Source organism: Hypomesus transpacificus, unplaced genomic scaffold (genome assembly GCF_021917145.1).
Source record: "Hypomesus transpacificus isolate Combined female unplaced genomic scaffold, fHypTra1 scaffold_250, whole genome shotgun sequence".
Lineage (NCBI taxonomy): Eukaryota > Metazoa > Chordata > Actinopteri > Osmeriformes > Osmeridae > Hypomesus > Hypomesus transpacificus.
In genome coordinates, this window is record NW_025813778.1 from 143818 (window position 1) to 164643 (window position 20826).

The 20826-nt window shown below is 45.5% G+C and overlaps 2 protein-coding genes across 6 annotated transcripts in view; one reads left to right on the forward strand and one right to left on the reverse strand.

Moving 5' to 3' along the window:
- The window catches only part of sar1b (secretion associated, Ras related GTPase 1B), a 7163-nt gene extending 5809 nt beyond the window's left edge, over positions 1-1354 (forward strand). Inside the window, exon 7 of the mRNA XM_047014457.1 lies at positions 1-1354. This exon is cut by the window's left edge and continues 552 nt beyond it. The gene's annotated coding sequence lies outside the window, so the exon portion shown is untranslated.
- Positions 1355-1981: 627 nt separating this feature from the next.
- LOC124462797 (NACHT, LRR and PYD domains-containing protein 14-like) lies at positions 1982-17832 on the reverse strand. Of its 5 annotated transcripts, XM_047014453.1 has the most exons (14): positions 17686-17832; positions 16009-16071; positions 15764-15963; positions 14700-14813; positions 13060-13173; positions 12364-12605; positions 10143-11937; positions 9825-9998; positions 7747-7920; positions 5974-6147; positions 5410-5583; positions 4203-4376; positions 3648-3694; positions 1982-3144 (listed from the first exon to the last, which is right to left on the reverse strand). In XM_047014453.1, exons 3-14 carry the CDS (start codon positions 15934-15936, stop codon positions 2606-2608), a joined length of 3894 nt encoding a protein of 1297 aa, XP_046870409.1. In that variant the 5' UTR covers positions 15937-15963; positions 16009-16071; positions 17686-17832; the 3' UTR covers positions 1982-2605. The 5 variants fall into 5 exon arrangements, with proteins under 5 accessions (XP_046870409.1, XP_046870408.1, XP_046870411.1 ...); XM_047014452.1 differs by having other exon boundaries at positions 15764-16071; XM_047014455.1 differs by lacking the exon at positions 5410-5583 and having other exon boundaries at positions 15764-16071.
- Positions 17833-20826: the final 2994 nt, after the last annotated feature.

Consider the following 20826-nt stretch of genomic DNA (forward strand, 5'->3'; position numbering starts at 1 on the left):
AACTCATTCTGAGCAGCGATGAAGAGCTGAGCTAGTCGGTACACATTTGCATTACACTTTTTTAACAGCAAACAGCAAACATGACACGCCGACACACGACTAGTTGTTTGACCACCACGATAAGTTGGACTTTTTCCTTATCATTTTTTATATATGAAGTATATATATATATATATATATAAATATACAAACACATGGTTTCGAATAAACGAGGCCTCCAGGATGGCAACGGTCCCCCTTAAAGGTAGCGTTGTCATGGCGTTGTCATGGCGTTGTCATGGCGTTGTCTATCTGTTTATAACAATGGAACCGATGTGCATTTATTTCGCTTAACGTGATGAATTTAGATCCATTCGTTTCCTCACGCGTGTCCCAAGTTTATGTTAAGTAGGGTGTTCACGACCGGAGCGGCAGTCTTTAGTGTTTGGAAACGACTGTTAAGGAGTTTCATGGAGTTTTAGGTTATGCAAATGTACTGGGGTCCCTCTGAACAGGAGACTGTTGGAGTAGAGAGAGCGGCACTCATCCAACAGTGGAAAGAGATTGTTCTTTTTTTTTGTTTTGTTCGTTCTAGAATGAGTTCAGGATAATGCTATTGGCCACAGTAACCATTCCGAGGGTGCGATCGTTTAGGTGGCACAAACACAAACGGAATCCAACAAGAGGGATTTATGATGATGATGATGAACTGTGAAGAAAAAAATACAAACAAGCGGATCTATCGAGGATAGTTTTGACAGGAAGTAGATGTCAGTGGCCTCTAACACGCCCCCCCCCACCTCCCCACCCCGTGGTCGTCGTCGGCGACGGGTCTATCCATTCCCAGACACGGCATTCCTTTCAGGGGAGTCAGCAGAGCGTGGACAGAAACACCTGCTCCAATACTTTGAGGTGCTTCCACCCCCCCCCCCCCCCCCCCCCCCCTCCTCACCACAGATATACGAGCCCACACGGTTCGGAAAGCATTCGATATCAGATTGATATTTTCTCTCCCGAGGAGGAGGGTAAGGGTGCATTTGAGAGTATTGGAACGTGGCCTTCGCAGGCCTAGGAAACCTTCAAGAAAGGGACCACGTATGAAATGTACACGTCCATCGTACATGGATTTTCAATAAGCGGTTTCCTTCAATCAATGTGCATTATAAGAAACTATTATGCATGCCTTGTTCTTTGAGTTTTTTAACGACCATATACGGAAAGTACAATACAAGGGAGCAGATGCCAAATTTAACAATAAAAAATACATGTTAAGGATTATGAGAACATATTGTCTCTGATCTGTTGTAGTTTTTCTTATTATTCTTAAGAAACATAACGGAATGGCGCATTAATAAAGTTTTTTTTCTGTTCTGTCCTTCTGTCTCATACTTCTCTGGTATTCCATTAACTGTTCCTGATAGGAGAGACTCTTACTGTTGTTTGCATCATAAATTGTAATAAATGTTTGCAACGAATAACAGGCTCAATGAGAGTCCATCAGAAATTATTATTGTGTCTCAGTCACTCGCGAGCGTTGTCCAAGTGTACACAACCGTTACCGTAGAAACAGTGGATGTGTTAAAAGGCTACTTGTGTCAGTTGAGATGAGCTCATGTCAACACTCCTGTTCTGTTTTGATACAAAAACAATGTTGAGGATTTATATGAGCAGATATAATGCATGCTACTTCTAGGTTACTGGGATAGGCAGTGAATAGAGAGAGGAAATGTAGGCGGGGAGAGAGAAACGGCCTAGGCTGGATTTGACCCTTGCCCCTGCAATAAGGCCACACACAGTACACTTCTATACCGTCTTTCTGAAACCCTTGATGTAGTGTCTTGTCTTGGCCACAAGAGGGCTGTATAGCAAAGTTTGTATTTATGACATGAAAAATAAATGAATGGATTATCACTTTGCGCCTAATATGAACAGGGCGTGGCTATTTGTGACACGGACATGCTTGTAAAATTGAATTAAATCATGAGTAATTTACAGCTTGTAATGTGATGTAATGTAATTTTATTTCACAGTTTGTAAACCACTGCTGTAGGACAGTTAACTGTTACATTACTACCCCAGCTTCCAGAGCATGCACACTACCCCAGCTCTGATCAAGCAGACGATTTTTACCTACGTCAGAGTTTTATGTCATTAACTGTTTAGCGCTCGAGGTTACAGGTAACGCACTTGTGCACGTGTCTTAAAATTGGAGTCAGATATTAACGATTAATATCGTTCCAATTATCTCCCTGAGAATTCAACTTAAGGTGAATTGTGGTTCCCAAGCCAGGGACAAACACCAAGCGTCTCTGGCCTTTCGATTCACCGACTACAGTGCCTTGCCCAAGGACACAACGTCATTTCGCACAGCCTGGAATCGAACTGGCAACCTTCTCATTACTAGCCCGATTCTCTTCTATCCTCCTGTATAAAACACCTTTATTTCTCCTTATTTAATCAGTAAGATACTATTCAGTTGATCACATTCAGTGGAACTGAGATCAAAGACAGGATTGTTGTTTGTCAACAATAAAAAAAAAACACTCTGGGATTATCAATTACAACTATATACAGTTCAATCTTCAATCACATGTATGTGAGCACAGTGTGTGAGAGTGTGTGTGGGCTATTCTACCTGACACAGGGACACTGAGGATTGTAATCCAAACTTGAACCCAGGATAGAGGGGCTCAGTGAATGTGCTGTGGAATGTGTGCAGGTGGGTCAGTGTGTCAGAGGAGACTGTGTAGAAGGACAGAGTGCCAGCTGGCCAGTCCAGATACACTCCTACTCTGTGGGATCTGGAGGGGGGGACAGGTATGTCCGTGCTCTTCTTATTGTGCTTGGCAGAGTAACTGTTATCACGACAGAACAGACTCCAGGACTTGTTATTGTGTCCAAGCTTACAGTCATCACCCCATCCTCTCCTGCTGATTCCTTTATATGTCACTGCTAGATAAACCCCTCCTTCTCCACTCCACTCTGCCTCCCAGTAACAGTGCCCAGACAGACCCTCTCTGCACAGCACCTGGTCCCAGTAGTCAAATCTCTCTGGGTGATCAGGATACGGCTGCTGCTCTGTCACCGCTGTCACCTTTGTGTTCTCCTCAGACAGAGAAAGATTTCTGTGTGCTGTGTTTGGGTCCAGTGTGAGCTCACAGGCATCTGATGGGGGAGACCAAGACACAATATATTACTGATCATCATCATTCACATTAGAATCCTCTCTCTCTCCCTCTCTCTCTCTCTCTCTCTCTCTCTCTCTCTCTCTCTCTCTCTCTCTCTCTCTCTCTCTCTCTCTCTCTCTCTCTCTCTCCCCTCTCTCTCTCTCTCTCAGAGGGTGGAGAGAGGAGGGGAGGAGAAGAGGAGGAGAGGGCAGCAGAGGAACAGGGAGGAGAGGATCAGAGAAGGCAAGGAAGAGGAGAGGGAGGGGAATAGGGAGAGGTGTAGGAGAGAGGGGAGGAGGAGGAGAGAGAAGGGAGGGTGAAAGTAGGGGACATAGCACACACAGACGGACACACAGTACTGATGTAGGTAATTGTGTTAAATTACTGCTTCTAAAAGTAGTGTTTACAGTCTGTGTCCATTTTTGAGAGTGTCCAAGTCTCTAATGGTATTGTCCCTTGTATGACCTTGTGTACTAGAACCAAGTAGTAGTCAATACTCACATTTCCTATGGTCGGGTTTGATCCTACACTCTCCACCATGATCCACACTGTAGGGAGAAGCAGAGGAATGATGAGGATGATAAAATGCCTCTTCACCTGTTGATAAGTGAGTTAGCAACTGACTTTCTAAGTAAACATGTTGTTTCTATCTCATCATCAGAGGTGTATTCCAGAAAGCAGGTTTTACAAACTCTGAGCCTAACCCTGAACTCTGACTTGATGAACCCTGAGATGGGAAGCTCAGAGTTATCAGTTCCAGAACAGCTGATCAGAGTTAGTTCAATTCTAACCACACAGCTACACTGTTCTCTCCCCATGTACATTGTTCCGATATTCTTGTGTGGAATTATGAGTTTGACAAGTACATTGAAGTGATGATAAAAAAAGAATGAACATTAAATCAACTGGCACATTCTTCTCCTTTTTAAAAGAATGTGACTGGGCATTACAAGATGGTCCATCAACCTCCACAGCACAAATACCCATTAACACAATTAGATGTATATTCGGCATTGCAACTTTACATAAAGTAATGTTTAACTATCATCTCCTTACTTGAGTTTATCCAGACTGCAGTGTGGATCCTCCAGTCCAGCAGAGAGCAGCTTCAATCCTTTTTCTCCTGGATGATTGTAGCTCAGGTCCAGTTCCCTCAGATGGAAGGGGTTGGACCTCAGAGCTGAGGCCAGAGAAGCACAGCCTTCCTCTGTGACCAGACAGCCTGACAGCCTGTAGAAAGAGGATCAATGTTATGACAGAATCCATCTGGGCCTCTAGAGTGAGTCAGCACAGAGGGGTTCATTTGGCAGGTGCTGTCATAGCTGCACCTCCCCTCATTAGACAGAGTGACCCTTTCCCCCCAGTTCAGGAAGGTTTTGTTTGTGTTCAGTTTGGTGGTAGTAGTTCTAGGGAACCTCAGGACCAGAAGCCTGTTCCATAAAACCCACAAGAATAAACTATGATTAAAGTCCCAAACCTGATTTGAATGATCCTAACACATTTGTCATGGTTATAGTGGTTCCATAAAGGCCAATTCTAGATTTCGTAATCCCACGAATTGAAGCCAGGTTCAAGTAGACAAGGTCATTGCGGCTGCACCCTATTCAGGGCTCAACATTAAGGCTAGTCCGCGACAAGTGGATTTCTTTGTCGGGCAAGTGGAAGAGAAATTGACTTGCCCCACTGGACAAATTAAAACTCAAACTAAATAAAATGCCATGTTACGTGCCACTCATTATGTCTATTTTACAGTTTTTATTTCTGCATTAGCAAAACCCCAAAAAGTGGCTTTGTCCCAAGATCTCTACTGACCGTGTAGCTAATTTAATGCTCAACACTGGAACGGGGGCTTATTTACATTTAGTCATTTTACTTGAAAGAGGAATTATTTACTGTGTCGTCTCAGTTACATTATCAGGGCTTGGAAATACTGTGACTTTCAAAAGAAAGCCAAAGGCTAGTAGAACATAAAATGTCCTAATCATTTCAGTAAATCCAGCAGTCAGATCATGAGCTTCACATCCCATTGTGAGACCAGTCACAATAACAGCAGCACACTGCTCCCTCTAGTGGCTAAAAGGAACAATGACGGCTGTATTAACATTAAGTACTTTATTCATCCAGAGTCTGTAGAGTTCATCATCTTATGAACTTACACACTTATTAGAATTAAGAGGGAGCAAATCACCTAATCTCACTATTGGAAATGTGATGTTCATTCATTCTTAATTAAATCATTTTAACATAATCAATTAATCCAGACCTCAGTGTCTCCAGTTTGCAGAGTGGATCCTCCAGTACAGCAGAGAGCAGCTTCATGCCTGAATCCCTTAGGTCACTGTTGCTCAGATCCAGATCTCTCAGAAGGGAGGGGTTTGACTTCAGAGCTGAAGCCAGAGAAGAACAGCCTTCCTCTGTGAGGTGACAGTCTGACAACCTGTAGAAGGATCATTACAGGATTACAAACAGCACTAACCTGAAACAGGTCTTATGGTCACTATGAAACTTGAGCAATTTATAAAACTTCAGGTGATATCTTTAGAATTAGAAATAATTAGGCATGTTCCCAGCTTTCCATCCCATTGTGAGGCCAGTCACAATAACAGCAGCACACTGCTCCCTCTAGTGGCTAAAAGGAACAATGACACCTGTATAAACAAGTACTTTATTCATCCAGAGTCTGTAGAGTTCATCATCTTATAAACGTACACACTTATTAGAATAAAGAGGGAGAAAATCACCTATCTCTACTTCGTTTAAGGAAATGTGACGTTTATTCATTTCAAATTAAATAATTATGATACATAATAAATGAATGAGTCCAGACCTCAGTGTCTCCAGTTTGCAGAGTGGATCCTCCAGTACAGCAGAGAGCAGCTTCATGCCTGAATCCCTCAGTTGACTGTTGCTTAGATCCAGATCTCTCAGAAGGGAGGGCTTTGACTTCAGAGCTGAAGCCAGAGAAGCAAAGCCTTCCTCTGTGAGGTGACAGTCTGACAACCTGTAGAAGGTTCATTACAGGATTACAAACAGCACTAACCTGAAACAGGTCTTATGTTCACTATGGAACTTAGCGATTTATAACAAATTCGGGCAATATCTTTAGAATGATAAATAATAAGGCATGTTTATTACATTCAGACTAACTTTGTTAAAACTGTTGCCACTAACTGAAAATTGGAGATGTCTGATCATTCCCTTCTCATCCCATTGTGAGGCCAGTCACAATTACAGCAGCACACTGCTTCCTCTAGTGGCTAAAATGAACAACGACGGCTGTATTAACAAGTACTTCATTCATCCAGAATCTGTAGAGTTCATCATCTTATAAACTTACACACTTATTAGAATTAAAGATCCTGTAAAGCAAATTCCATGATTTGCTTCTCAGTACATTATATATGTGTGAAATTAGTTCCTGAAAGCATGTGCAAAGCGCGAAAACTTAGTCGAACTGAAATGTGGAGTTAGAACAGTTTCTCTTCCGTGTTCAGATCAGGTTAAAATGGGCGGAGCCCAAAATAATGACGCATCTACGTCATTTTGACCCACCTACGTCACATCACTGAATTTGTTTATATTTTTGCAATAAAAAAAATAATAAAAAATAACTGAATGGCTCCTCCTGCTGTACTGTTGTTGTAGCCTACATCAGCTAGCTAGCTATAGCTTCAGGATGTTTCCCTCCAACTGCAACTGCATCTTACCTGGATAAAAGAACTCCAGCTGCGCTACAACACTATTTTATTTCCCTATTGATGAGGAAAGGAAAAATAGGTGGAGTGATCGTGTGAAGAGGCAGGCTGATGGAAAGCTTCGCATCAACTCCAACAGCCGCCTCTGCAGTGACCATTACACGGCGGATAGTTTTAACATGGACCAGAGACAGACGGGGTTCAGGGACACACGGCTTTTCTTGGAGCGCGGAGCCGTACCGAGCATCGCCCACCTCCGGTCGCACCTGGACCATCCACTGCCGCCAGCAGTTCAACACTCTTATAATTATACTAGATAACTTTTCCAGAGGTATCTCTGCTATGAGTTAGTGCAAACCGCTAACTTTATATATTAGGCTATTCGGTGTAGAATGTTGGATTTTGGTGAAATGGTAGCTAATGTTCTAGAAGTAGCCTGGTTGGAGAGCTCATTGTCTGCTGTCTCTGGTGTCCATTTTTACTCCCGTGTTACAGCTCAGGGGAACATTTCATTTATATGCATCTGTATGTTTCACTCATTGAACAAATACATTCTAATTCTATACTTTTTTGATCGGCTTGATATGGCGCCCATTATCTGGGTCGTAGGCAGCCAACTTGAGAGAGGTGGCACCATCCAGCGAGGGACGGAGATTCAGATCCTTCAGGCAACACGCCCCCCAGTCTCAAGCAGAGAAGACTTCAGATTTTCTCACGATTTCAAAGCCTAATTTAACATAGGCTTACTTGTCTGTTTTTTTTTTTCATTCGAATTTGGATGGGTAGTTAATAACACATTCTTCTGTGGTGGTGAACTTTCAATTTCACTTTACACAATCTGTGTTTATTGATGTTTATTAATTCTTAATGAAATACTTTTAACATAAAAATGAATGAATACAGACCTCAGAGTCTTCAGTTTGCAGAGTGGATCCTCCAGTACAGCAGAGAGTAGCTTCATGCCTGAATCCCTCAGGTCACTGTTGCTTAGATCCAGATCTCTCAGAAGGGAGGGGTTGGACTTCAGAGCTGAAGCCAGAGAAGCACAGCCTTCCTCTGTGAGGTGAAGGGCTGGCAACCTGTTGAAGGATCATTACAGGATTACAAACACTAACCTGTAACAGGTCTTATGGTTACTACGGAACTTGAGCAATTTATATCAACTTATGGCAATATCTTTACAATTATAAATAATAAGGCCTGTTTATTACATTGAGACTAACTTTGTTTAAACTGTTGCCATTAGCTGAACATTGGAGATGTCTGAACCTGAGCTTTCCATCCCATTGAGGCCAGTCACAATAACAGCAGCACACTGCTCCCTCTAGTGGCTAAAATGAACAATGACGGCTGTATTAACAAGTACTTATTATTTATTTATTTAAACTAAATATAGCTGCAAGCAGCAATGGCGTATTCCTCCTTCAAAATGGCAAAATGTTGTAAAATTGACATAATAGATAGTTACACTGGGACTAACCAGAAGACTTGAAACTGTCATTTCTGTCAGAATAAAAAAGTTTAAACCTCTAACTGGGTTAGAACCCACCACCCATCTCACATCAGCACTGCGTCTCATCCTACTAAGCCATTCACAGACTTGGACATTTGATCATTCCGTTTTGTATCAGGAAATAAGACATTTCTCCAATGGTAAGCGTTGTCAGATTTGGTTAAAGTCCAAACAGCTGTAATTGAGTCCTTTTTATATATGGGACATAAAAACAAGACAACGGGATGACTGGGTTGCTGCTGTAAAGAATAGCTTACTTATAGGTTCTTAAAAAAGTGCCATAACTTGTCATGGAAGGGAATTTCAAATCATGCCTAGCAGGTGATGTGTCCCGGCTTAGGTAACTGAAATGAATTTGCGCAACAGGAAAGGGATCCACTTGAACAATCAATATACTTCATTAGAGCTAACTCGGTTGTGAAACTGACACTACCATGCGTACACTACAAGTAGCTAGCTACTGTGGTGAACCTGGCTTGTTTTGCAGTGGTTTACACAGTCTCGCTAAACAGATGATCATAGTGTTGTTTAGGGTTCAAATAAACATGCATTTTTATGTTTTACAATTGGAGGATTGACCGGAAGACTATAAACCGTTCTGTCACAAGAAGAAAAAAAAGCCTCTGACTGGTTTAGAACCTACAACCCTTCACCTACCAGCACAACATCTCAGCCTATTAAGCCATTCACAGACATGGTATTTACCGTGTTCAGTAACTGTAATTTCTCCACTGCGGGACAAATAAAAGATGATCTTATCTTAACTAGATAATAAAATAAGACGTTTCTCCTAAAGCAAGCATTGTCAGATTTGGTCCAAGCTCAAACAGCTGTAATTCAGTCATATTTTCACATCTCAAGGTTAAACTTTGCAGGGTACTTCAGAGTCGTGTCACCTTAAAGCCTAGCAGGTTTGAAAAACCATCATTCAAAATGATTTGATTCAACTGTCTTATATAAAGTTTTTAAATACATCAATGATACATATCTGTACAAAATTCCAAGTCAATTTGAACTTTTGTTTAAGAGGAAATCGACTTCGAATGTTTTTCCAAATTATCACTGTACAGGAAAATCCATCAGAGCGGACCTTATGGGTCCTTGAGGCTTTTTTGTTTCTCATGACAAATGAGACATGCACACCAAGTTTGAGAAGAATTGGAGCAATGGGGTGGAAATGCCATCACTTGGAAAATCGGACATTTGGACGTTGCCTGTGGCGCCCCCTATGGTCTGATGTAGCCCATATTTGGTGTGGGGGTACCCACTTGCATGTAATATCAATGTGCCAAATTAGAGAATTTATGACAATGGACTTTTTGAGATATTGGGGCGCAAGGAGAAGACAAATAATAATAAGAATAAGAATACTAACAAAAACAATAGGTTTCCTCCTACCGGAGGAACCCTAATAATACCAACAATTCCAATAAGGTTCCTCCTGACGGAAGAATCCTAATGAATACAGACCTCAGAGTCTCCAGTTTGCAGTTTGGATTCTCCAGTGCAGCAGAGAGCAGCTTCACTTCTCGATCCTGAAGGCCAGTGTCTCTCAGGTCCAGCTCTCTCAGATGGGAGTTGTTAGAGGTGAGGGCTGAGGACACCACTTCCCATGACGCATCAGTGAGTTTACATCCAGAGAGTCTGTTGTTACATAATAACCATGAAACAACTGTAGGTGCTTCACAAAGACATGTTTAACATTAAAAAAATGTTTTTAAACTGTGTGTACATTTGACTAAATGTGTATAGTTGACATGCAAATGGCATGTTTCCATCACTACTTACACAGCTTTTCTGCAGATCTTCACAGCTGGGAGCAGTCTCCTGCGTCCCTCCTCTGATGTGTTGTATTTCTGCAGGTCAAACTCATCCAGAACCTCCTCTGACGTCTGCAGCATGTAGGCCAGTGCTGAGCAGTGGGTTACAGACAGGACCTTGGATGAATTTTTCTCCTTCAAGTATGCTTGAACCTCCTGCTGTACTGAGTGGTCTTTCGACTCCATCAAGCAGTGGAAGAGATTAATGCACCTCTCTGGGGAGATGTCCTCCGTCTGCATCTCCTTGAGGGATCCTATTGTCTTCTGCGGGCTCTCTGGACTCCTCTTGGTCTGAGCCAGCAGGCCTCCTAAAAGCTTCTGATTGGACTCCAGTGAGAGGCCGTGGAGGAAGCGCACAAAGAGGTCCAGGTGTCCATTCTTACTCTTCAAAGCTTTGTCTGCTGCCCCCTTCAGCAGGTCTTCCAAAGATAGATTCTTCCCTCGTAGGAACGGCCTCATTGCGAACGGCCTCAGTGCTTCCATGTTGTTGGTTGCGTAACAATGTAAGATGTAGACTGCTGAGAGAAACTCCTGAACGCTCAGGTGCACAAAGCAGTACACCACCCTCTGAAAAAGCAGACACTCTTCTTTGAAGATGGCCGTGCACACTCCAGAGTACACCGATGCCTCTTGGACATGGAGGCCGCACTCTTCCAGGTCTTCCTGGTAGAACAGCAGGTTGCCTTTCTCCAGATGTTCAAACGCCAGCTTCCCCAGCTTCAGGAGAACTTCCTGGTCGGACCTCAAGAGCTCCTCTTCATCTGTCCCGTTTCCTTTTTGATACTTCTGGTTCTTCATCTTGGTCTGAATGAGCAGGAAGTGTATGTACATCTCAGTCAGGGTCTGGGGCATCTCTCCTGTGCTATCTGTTCTCAACATGTGCTCCAGGACTGTCACACACATGCTGGAGAAGACTGGAATGTGGCACATGATGTAGAGGGTCCTTGATGTCTTGATGTGTGAGATGATTCTCCTGGCCAGGATCTCATCACTGCATCTCTTCATGATGTACTCCTCCTTCTGAGCATCATTGAACCCTCGTACCTCTGTCACCAGGTCAACACACTCAGAAGGGATCTGATTGGCTGCTGCATGTCGAGTGGTGATCCAGATGAAAGCAGAGGGAAGCAGGTTTCCTTTGATCAGGTTGGTCAGTAGCACATCCACTGAGGTGGACTCTGTGACATCACACCAGCTCTGGTTTCCACTGAAGTCTAGAGGGAGTCGGCTCTCATCCAGACCATCAAAGATGAACATGGCTTTAGAGACAGCAAGGATCTCTCCATCCATGTGAAGTTCTGGGTGGAAATCTCTCAGCAGTTGAAGGAGACTGTATCGGACATCTTTGATCAGATTCAGCTCCCGGAAAGGAAGCACAAACATCACATCCACCTCGTGATTTGCCTTCTCTTCAGCCCAGTCTAGGAGAAACTTCTGCACAGAGACGGTTTTTCCGATGCCAGCGATGCCCTTCGTCAGCACAGTCCTGACGAGTCTCTCTTGGCCAGGTAGGAGCTGGAAGATGTCATTGCAGTTGATGGGTGTGTCGTGTGTGATTTGTACCCTGGATGCCGTCTCAAGCTGCCAGACCTCATGTTCATTATTAACCCTTTCACTGTCTCCCTCTGTGATGTACAGCTCAGTGTAAATACTGGTAAGGAGGATGGCATTATCTGATGTCATGATGCCTTCAATCACATGTTCAAACCTCTTCTTCATAGTAGCTTTATGAGTCCCTAACACTCTTTGGAGTCCAGTCACAACTATGGAAGAACAAGGAATTCATTATGTTTACATTAATACCAACACTCATGACAAAGTACTAAAATGACCAGAGAAAGATTTAAAGGTCCCATGGCATATAAATTTAGTTTTTTAAAGTTAATATGAGTTCGCCTAGCCTGCCTATTGTCCCCAAGTGGCTAGAAATTGCGATAGGTGTAAAGCAAGCCCTGGGTATCCTGCTCCTCCTTTAAGAAAATGAAAGCTCAGATGGGCCGATCTGGAATTTTCCCCTTATGTCGTCATAAGGGGAAAGGTTACCTCCCCTTTCTATGCTTTCCCCGCCCAGAGAATTTGGCCCGCCCACGAGAAAATTAGCTACGACCGTGCGAGCACAATATGGGTGCATGCCAGCATGCTATGGGACCTTTAAACAATGTTGTGTAAAGATGAAGTGAAGCTCATACTGGTGTCAGTGTTTCTCTGAATGTCCTGTTGTCCAGGTGGCAGCAGTCCAGGTTGTGTTCTGGGTCTCTTTCCACACTTGGGGCAGGTGTGGTCTGCTGATGGACCAGGCTGCTGCCAGGATGAAGAGATGCAGGCTCTGCAGACCCTGTGTCCACAGGGGGGGGAGACTGGATCCCTCAGCACCTGCTCACACACCACACACCTGGACTGGTCCTCTGCTAGGACAGCTCTGCTCCCCTTACTGCAGAGACATGATCCCATATGAACACCAGTCTCTCTCACACACACACAGACACAAAAACACAGCACACCGCACACCTGAACTGGTTTAACTGAAGGCTTCAACCAGGAGGGCATGTCTGTGTTCTAAACTCACATTCAGGTTAGTTAGAGATGGTGTTTGTGTCTACAGGAGAGTATCTCTCCAGGAGCATGGTTGGAGTGTAAACCTACATGAGGGTATTTCTCATTATGTTTCTAATGATCAGGGGTTCCTTTTTTCTGCACTCTAAGATATGTTGTACAACAGTATTCTTTTAGCTTGCATAACACGCATATATAAATATTTCTAACACGCACAGACAGATCATTTCAAAGCTGCCATGTCCCACCACACATAACTTTTTACAGAAAGGCAAATATTACCAGAAACATTTTGATAATTGTCAACATGGCTGCAGCAGACTAGTTCCTACCCTGACTCAGCGGTAAGACCTCCTTCTCTGAAGTTGAGTGGGATCAGCATAGACTTGTCACTCTTCATGGACACACAGCTGGGTACAGGTGAGGCTGGTCTCTGATGCTTGATCCTGTAAAAACACACAGCAGCTATAGAGTCACAAAGTAGCTAATCAAACCCAACTATGCATCCAGGCATAATGATTAAAATAGCTGACATGTTCCAATAGGATTTCACAAGTACAAACATTTGAGATGGTTGAATACGGCTAGATAATGTGATAAACCTCACATTGTTGTTTTATATTTACGTATTTATGTCACATACTAAATTTATGTCAATTTAGTATGTGAGTGTCAATGACACTCGCATACTGAATTAACCATTTACTGTAATAGACATTGGGTTGTCATTGGCTGTGTGGTTCAGTGTTTCCCACACATAGACTAATGTGTGGCGGTGCACCACAGAATCAACACCGGCCGCCACACATTGCGTTTCGTAAAAACATTTTTTTTATCGCTATTTAGGTTAAAACACGCAGCGAATTCGTTCAGCTGCATTTCCTTTCCCCTGCTCTCCCTCCGTCTCTTTGTCACTCATGCGTCTTTCTCACATATGCACAGTCACAACGTCAGCACACGTTAGCAACAATGCATACATATGCCGTTCTAGTAAGACCGACAGCTATATCAGCGAGCCTTCAGCATTAGTGCCGTAGCTAAAAGTCGAGGAAAGTTGAGGCTACTTTTCGCTTGGTACCTTACTCGCATTTACATTTAGTCATTTAGCAGACGCTCTTATCCAGAGCGATTTACAGTACTCGAAGTTTCCCCTTCGTTCTTTTGGTGAGAAGTCTCAAGAGCTAGCTTACCCGGCGTCATGGAGCCGACCAGTTAAATAGTTGTTTAGCACTAGCGTTGCTACATGCATAATGCAGAAATGATATGTTAGTTGTTGTTAATTTTGTGCAGGTGTGAATCATTTTGGATTAATATTTAATGTAACAAATTACTAACAAATTAACTGTAACGAATTATTAACGAAGGAAATATTACGACCCCCCCCCCCCCCCCCGGTCTGACAACCCCCACCCCTCCCCGCCACAATTAGATTTCTAATCTGTGGGAAACACTGTGGTTCTATTGAAATTGACTTTTTGGTTCATGACTGCTCAAGATTTATTTACATTTTAGGTTCCTATATGTTTATTGTATGCACCTTCCTGCCAAAGCAAATTCCTTGTCTGTGCAAACTTTTATAGCGACTAAATCCTATTCTGATTAAACATGTACACTCATGACTACTTCATATTGTATAATTCAACACTCAATCACCTAGTTAAGGAGGGTGTTGGTGGGGTTAAGACATGTTATACATCTATAACCATATTTTATCAGGCAAACATTATTCAAACATTCTTCAAAACAAAACTTTAAGAATGGGTCTGTTTAGAAGTAAATAAATAAAAACATGACAAATTAAAGAGAATATTGGATAAAGGGTGGTTCAATCAGTAAGACAGTTAGGTTAGTATACTCATTACATATTTACTTTTCAAATATTTGGATTGAAAGTCTTCCTTATTGTCTGGCATTTGGAACAGATTTACCCCATTATAGGAAAAACATGGTTGCAGCAGACTTTAGTTCGTACCCTGACTCAGTGGTAAGATCTCCTTCTCTGAAGCTGAATGGAGGTTCCATAGACCTGTCACTCTTCATGGACACACAGCTGGGTACAGGTGAGGCTGGTCTCTGATGGTTGATCCTGTAAAAACATAAATGTTTTAAGTGATAGTTTGAAAACTGGACCTCTACATGCCTTGTGGTTGGCTGGTAGTAAATTTAACCAAAGCACTTGTATTTCTATTAATCATACGCAAGGTGAATGCTCAGAGTACATTGGATTTTTTTTAACATCAAGTACTTTTAATATCAATGCAAACATGAGACTTAACTAGCTCCTAAGTTCTCAATGTTACGACAGGTTTTTCCAGATCCTCCATGCTGCTTCTTCAACAACTTCAGCATTTCTAACAGTTACTTGCCAGCAGCCACCAGCCCTCTGGATGCAACCTAATGTTTCCTGTAAGGCTGGGTGTCACCCTGCCCCCACCACTCATGTGCTAACATCTGGAGTTGCTGGACGGAGTCTTTGCTTGATGGGTCTCACATCCCATTGTGTAACTTACTGTTGCATTGGTAGTCGATAAGTAAGGGTCAAGATTGTGATGTGATTGGTTGTTCTTGTGTATAAAAGGAATTGTGAAGCATTGCTCTGTGGATTTTTGATCTCTTGAGACCTTCTCCTCAGCTCTGGCTTGTCATACTCCTTTTCCTTACTCACCTCTTGCTTTCTATCTCTGATTTTCAATAATCATAGTAGAGTAGGTACGAGTTAAAAACTTCATTTAATAACATGTTTGCCTTGTAAACGGTTTAATTAATTTGCATTGTAATTAAAAATCGTATTTTTAATTTATTTAACTTAACTTTCACCATTCTTGCTCTGGTGTTACCTTTACAGTATAACTGCAGTTCCAGGATATTTGGTTAATGTAAATACACTGTTCAGTTAACCCCTCTTCTTTTAAACCTCAGGGAATAATTTAGGTTGTTTAGCCAATATTAAACCCCCTACACTGGTTATCTTCCTGCAATTCACTTTGTCCCAAAGAGTTACAAAAGAGACATTTTGTCTCTTCTTTTGACTCGTACCTTTTGACTGTGTCTTCAGTCTCCCCAGAGAGACTCATTTTAGAGGCAGGGCCCCCTCCCTCTATCTCCCCAGACAGACTCATTTTAGAGGCAGGGCCCCCTTCCTCTTTCTCCCCAGAGAGACTCATTTTAGAGGCAGGGCCCCCTTCCTCTATCTCCCCAGAGAGACTCATTTTAGAGGCAGGGCCCCCTTCCTCTATCTCCCCAGAGAGACTCATTTTAGAGGCAGGGCCCCCTTCCTCTATCTCCCAGTAGAGGCAGTAGTTCTCCTCAAGGGCAGCACCAGGAGAGTCCCAGCTCAGCCAGACCTGTAGAAGTGGGAACAGACAACACCAGTGTTACCTTAAGAAAGGAGCAGCTTGATATTAAACTAGTTAGTAATTAATTTCGGAGACTGTGGCTTGGCCTTCATGATTATATAAATATTCCTGATTGATTCTCTTTGGCATGGGGAAAGGGGGTGTCTAATAAAATAAAAACAATTTAAGTGTTTAAATGGATTCCGCACTGCAACAATGTTCAATGGATGGAGCATAACAGCCACAGGTGTCTATGAGGGACAAGGCTTAGAGCTCCGTTCATGGTGTGTATTTAAGGACACACCAGAATCATCAACTCTGTTATTAAGCCTTGATTTAAAATCAGTATATGATCTCAATTTGGACCAAGGCCTTGCTGAGTGTGGTTTTACACAGCAGAGGGAATTCAGGTCATTCTGACTTTCTGTAATGTTATGCCACCTGCTGGCAGAGAGGAGTATCTCAGTGGTACATAAACATCGACGTAAACCCTCATCCTTGTATATATCTTCTCCCAAGACCCAGACACTCAAGTCCTCTGTAGTGGACGTGTACTGGATCTAGTAACTCAACAACCACACTGTCTTTTGTATTAATTTATTGAACGAACGTGAACGACCACAGGGATGTTGTCATTCTAATTACTGTTAACAAATAAGTTATAGGTGCATAACTATAACAAAAAAGAAAGGTATTGTAGGAGCCATTTCGGTTCATGTTTTAATCTTGTTTGGGATACTATGGCGCTCCATCTTAATTGGGCTCACACAACAAAGGTGTCAACATTCATGCAGGAGTCAGGTGTTGCTTGACGGAGGGCGTGCGCAAATAGCCTTTTGACCGCCTCGTTTGTATAACCAAACTTTATTTGTTTGTTACATGTAAATTAGATGCAAGTTTGGATGTATGGACATGTTTATGGATTGGATTTTACCGTTAGAAATAAAGTTTGCCTCACCAAGAACGCAAGGTTGGAACGTTATTTTACATCAAACAAGCGCGTCAATCAAGTGCTCAGTCAACAATCCCTCTGGGCTTTTAGTGTATGCTTAGCCCATACAGATATATTTTGAGTTCCTAAACTGACAAAACAATGTTACGGCCCTATTTTGCGTTTTTCAACACGGGTAAAACGCGCTTTGAGGTGTCTATGTCTAACATTGAACAAGTTAATGCAATTGGTGTGACTAAATGCTGAACATGAAAACAATTCGGATTGATTCGGATTCTGGAAAACAGAGAAGGGAAGAAGCCCACATCCGGTGTTTTCTCGATAAGAGACGATCTCTTATGTATTGTGTATTTTACCCAGATGTATAACAGGACTTTCCCTCTGGCCTCATGATTCAAATTAAACAAATATTCGTTCGTTTCTGATCATGAATGTAGGCTACATAATATTCGTATATTTACTGAGTACTTTATGAAGCTAAAGGCTACTGCCTTGACCTCCCTCCAAGTGTATTGTCCATTACACCGAACATTGCCATAGTGATTCATAATACCAACCAATAACTATCACAATTATCTAACACAGGTTATGTGGATCTCTCAATCTCTCTTTCTCTCTCTCTCTCTGTTACGTCAACATTATATTCTGGAAGATTATTCCAAATTACTTACTTCAAAGACGGCCTTTAAACTTTTTCTGTTGACGCAAAACGGATCCCAAAAAACATTTTACTTTCGTTTTGAAAATTGTCCTACGTATTTTATTTCAGCTCACACCCACACAGCCAGGGAACACAGGGAGCAGAAAGCAGTCAGCAAAACACTAGAGACAAACACAGGGAAGAAACATCAGGCTACTTGTATCAATTAATACATTTTTGTTCCCACATCTCCGACATCATTGTCACAGGTACGGTTTCTTGTTGAAACCTGAGTTGGAATACCTAAACTCGTTAAATTAAATTGAAATTGTATTCATTGTATTAACTTGAAGTAAATGAAGTAAATAAGTTACAATGACTCATAGATTTTTTTTACAGTGTGGTGTTTCAAAGTAACATTATGATACATTTCCATGCGTAGGCTACATTAAAAACACTATTAGACAATTATTAAGTTTTTGGGTCACTTGATAAAAGAGCTGTAGGTTGAATAGATACATAAAAAACAAACAAATGTAATCCATTAAAAAATTGCTTGGCTCTCGCACGACAAACTGAAATGTTTAGAGACTCGGCAGGACAGTACTGGCACTGACCAATAGGACACTGGCGTGCGTGTGAGATCACAAGGTTCTGTTTGGAGAAGGGTTTAGCGTTTGGCAGAGAACGGAGAGAGCACAAGAGAAAGGAAGAGAGGGAGGGATAGAGGTTAATAGAGGAGTTGAAGACCTGACAAACGCAGCGGTATGTCAAATTGTGCTGTACAGAAAGTACGTTGAATACTTTATGCTATGTAGGCTCTGTCATGGTGACATATCGGGGAGGGGGGATTTGAACCTGTGACTTACTGATCTCCAGTCACCTTTTCTAACCACTGGGATAAGCGATCCCAAACAGTCTCCAGTGCACAAGCATGTTGATTTCCCTCAGAGAGAGAGAGTGAAGGAGGGAGGGAGGGGGGGGAGGGAGGGAGGTAGGGGGGGGAGGGGGGGGGGAACGAATCCTCAGACTCTGTTTTCCTCCTCCTCGTTGCCATGGGAACCTCGCGCCAGCCAGCTGTCAAGTCAGCCTCGTGTCAGAAGCGTTCCCTCGCTGGCACACAAGAGGGCAAGCGAACCCCCCAAAAGGAGAGAACACAAACGGGGGTCTATTTTTAGTGGTCGAAGGTGTGTGTGTGTGTGGGGGGGGGGTAGCTTGAGTGGCTCTGAGTAACGCTGTCATCACAGCTTTCTCTCTCTCTCTTTCCTCCTCTGTGCCGCTCCCTTCTCTTCTGATTTCTACCCCCCTCCAGTCCTAGCCCCTCCAGCCCCAGCCCCTCCAGTCCTAGCCCCTCCAGCCCCAGCCCCTCCAGTCCCAGCCCCTCCAGTCCTCGCCCCCTCCAGTCCCAGCCCCTCCAGTCCCAGCCCCTCCAGTCCTCGCCCCCTCCTGTCCCAGCCCCTCCAGTCCTAGCCCCTCCAGTCCCAGCCCCTCCAGTCCTCGCCCCCTCCAGTCCCAGCCCCTCCAGTCCTAGCCCCTCCAGTCCCAGCCCCCTCTAGTCCTAGCCCCTCCAGTCCCAGCCCCTCCAGTCCTCGCCCCCTCCAGTCCTCGCCCCCTTCAGTCCCAGCCCCTCCAGTCCTAGCCCCTCCAGCCCCAGCCCCTCCAGTCCCAGCCCCTCCAGTCCTAGCCCCTCCAGCCCCAGCCCCCCCAGTCCCAGCCCCTCCAGTCCCAGCCCCTCCAGTCCCAGCCCCTCCAGTCCCAGCCCCTCCAGCCCCAGCCCCCCCAGTCCCAGCCCCTCCAGTCCCAGCCCCTCCAGTCCCAGCCCCTCCAGTCCTAGCCCCTCCAGTCCCAGCCCCCCCAGTCCCAGCCCCTCCAGTCCCACCCCCCCCCCCCCCCAGTCCCAGCCCCTCCAGTCCCAGCCCCTCCAGTCCCAGCCCCTCCAGTCCCAGCCCCTCCAGTCCTAGCCCCTCCAGTCCCAGCCCCCCCAGTCCCAGCCCCTCCAGTCCCCCCCCCCCCCCCCCCCAGTCCCAGCCCCTCCAGTCCCAGCCCCTCCAGTCCCAGCCCCTCCAGTCCCACCCCCCCCCCAGTCCCAGCCCCCCCAGTCCCAGCCCCTCCAGTCCCACCCCCCCCCCCCCCCCCAGTCCCAGCCCCTCCAGTCCTAGCCCCTCCAGCCCCAGCCCCCCCAGCCCCCCCAGCCCCCCCCCCCCCCCCAGTCCCAGCCCCTCCAGTCCTAGCCCCTCCAGTCCCAGCCCCTCCAGTCCCAGCCCCTCCAGTCCTAGCCCCTCCAGCCCCAGCCCCTCCAGTCCCAGCCCCTCCAGTCCTAGCCCCTCCAGTCCCAGCCCCTCCAGTCCCAGCCCCTCCAGTCCTAGCCCCTCCAGCCCCAGCCCCTCCAGTCCCAGCCCCTCCAGTCCTCGCCCCCTCCAGTCCCAGCCCCTCCAGTCCCAGCCCCTCCAGTCCTCGCCCCCTCCTGTCCCAGCCCCTCCAGTCCTAGCCCCTCCAGTCCCAGCCCCTCCAGTCCTCGCCCCCTCCAGTCCCAGCCCCTCCAGTCCTAGCCCCTCCAGCCCCAGCCCCTCCAGTCCCAGCCCCCTCTAGTCCTAGCCCCTCCAGTCCCAGCCCCTCCAGTCCTCGCCCCCTCCAGTCCTCGCCCCCTTCAGTCCCAGCCCCTCCAGTCCTAGCCCCTCCAGCCCCAGCCCCTCCAGTCCCAGCCCCTCCAGCCCCAGCCCCCCCCCCCCCCAGTCCCAGCCCCTCCAGTCCTAGCCCCTCCAGTCCCAGCCCCTCCAGTCCCAGCCCCTCCAGTCCCCCCCCCCCCCCCCCAGTCCCAGCCCCTCCAGTCCCAGCCCCTCCAGTCCCACCCCCCCCCCCCCCCAGTCCCAGCCCCCCCAGTCCCAGCCCCTCCAGTCCCACCCCCCCCCCCCCCCAGTCCCAGCCCCTCCAGTCCTAGCCCCTCCAGCCCCAGCCCCCCCAGCCCCAGCCCCCCCCCCCCCCCCCCCAGTCCCAGCCCCTCCAGTCCTAGCCCCTCCAGTCCCAGCCCCCCCAGTCCCAGCCCCTCCAGTCCCAGCCCCTCCAGTCCCACCCCCCCCAGTCCCAGCCCCTCCAGTCCCAGCCCCCCCAGTCCCAGCCCCTCCAGTCCCAGCCCCTCCAGTCCCAGCCCCCCCAGTCCCAGCCCCCCCAGTCC

Excerpts from the sequence above, each read along its gene's own strand:
- LOC124462797 (XM_047014452.1), bottom strand. The coding sequence starts at position 15,981 with ATGAGTCTCTCTGGGGAGATAGAGGAAGGGGGCCCTGCCTCTAAAATG. Across the intron at positions 7,921-9,824 it reads TGCAAACTGGAGACTCTGAG|GTTGCCAGCCCTTCACCTCA; the intron begins GTCTGTATTCAT and ends ATCCTTCAACAG. Across the intron at positions 4,377-5,409 it reads TGCAAACTGGAGACACTGAG|GCTGTCAGGCTGTCTGGTCA; the intron begins GTCTGGATTAAT and ends CTCTTTCTACAG.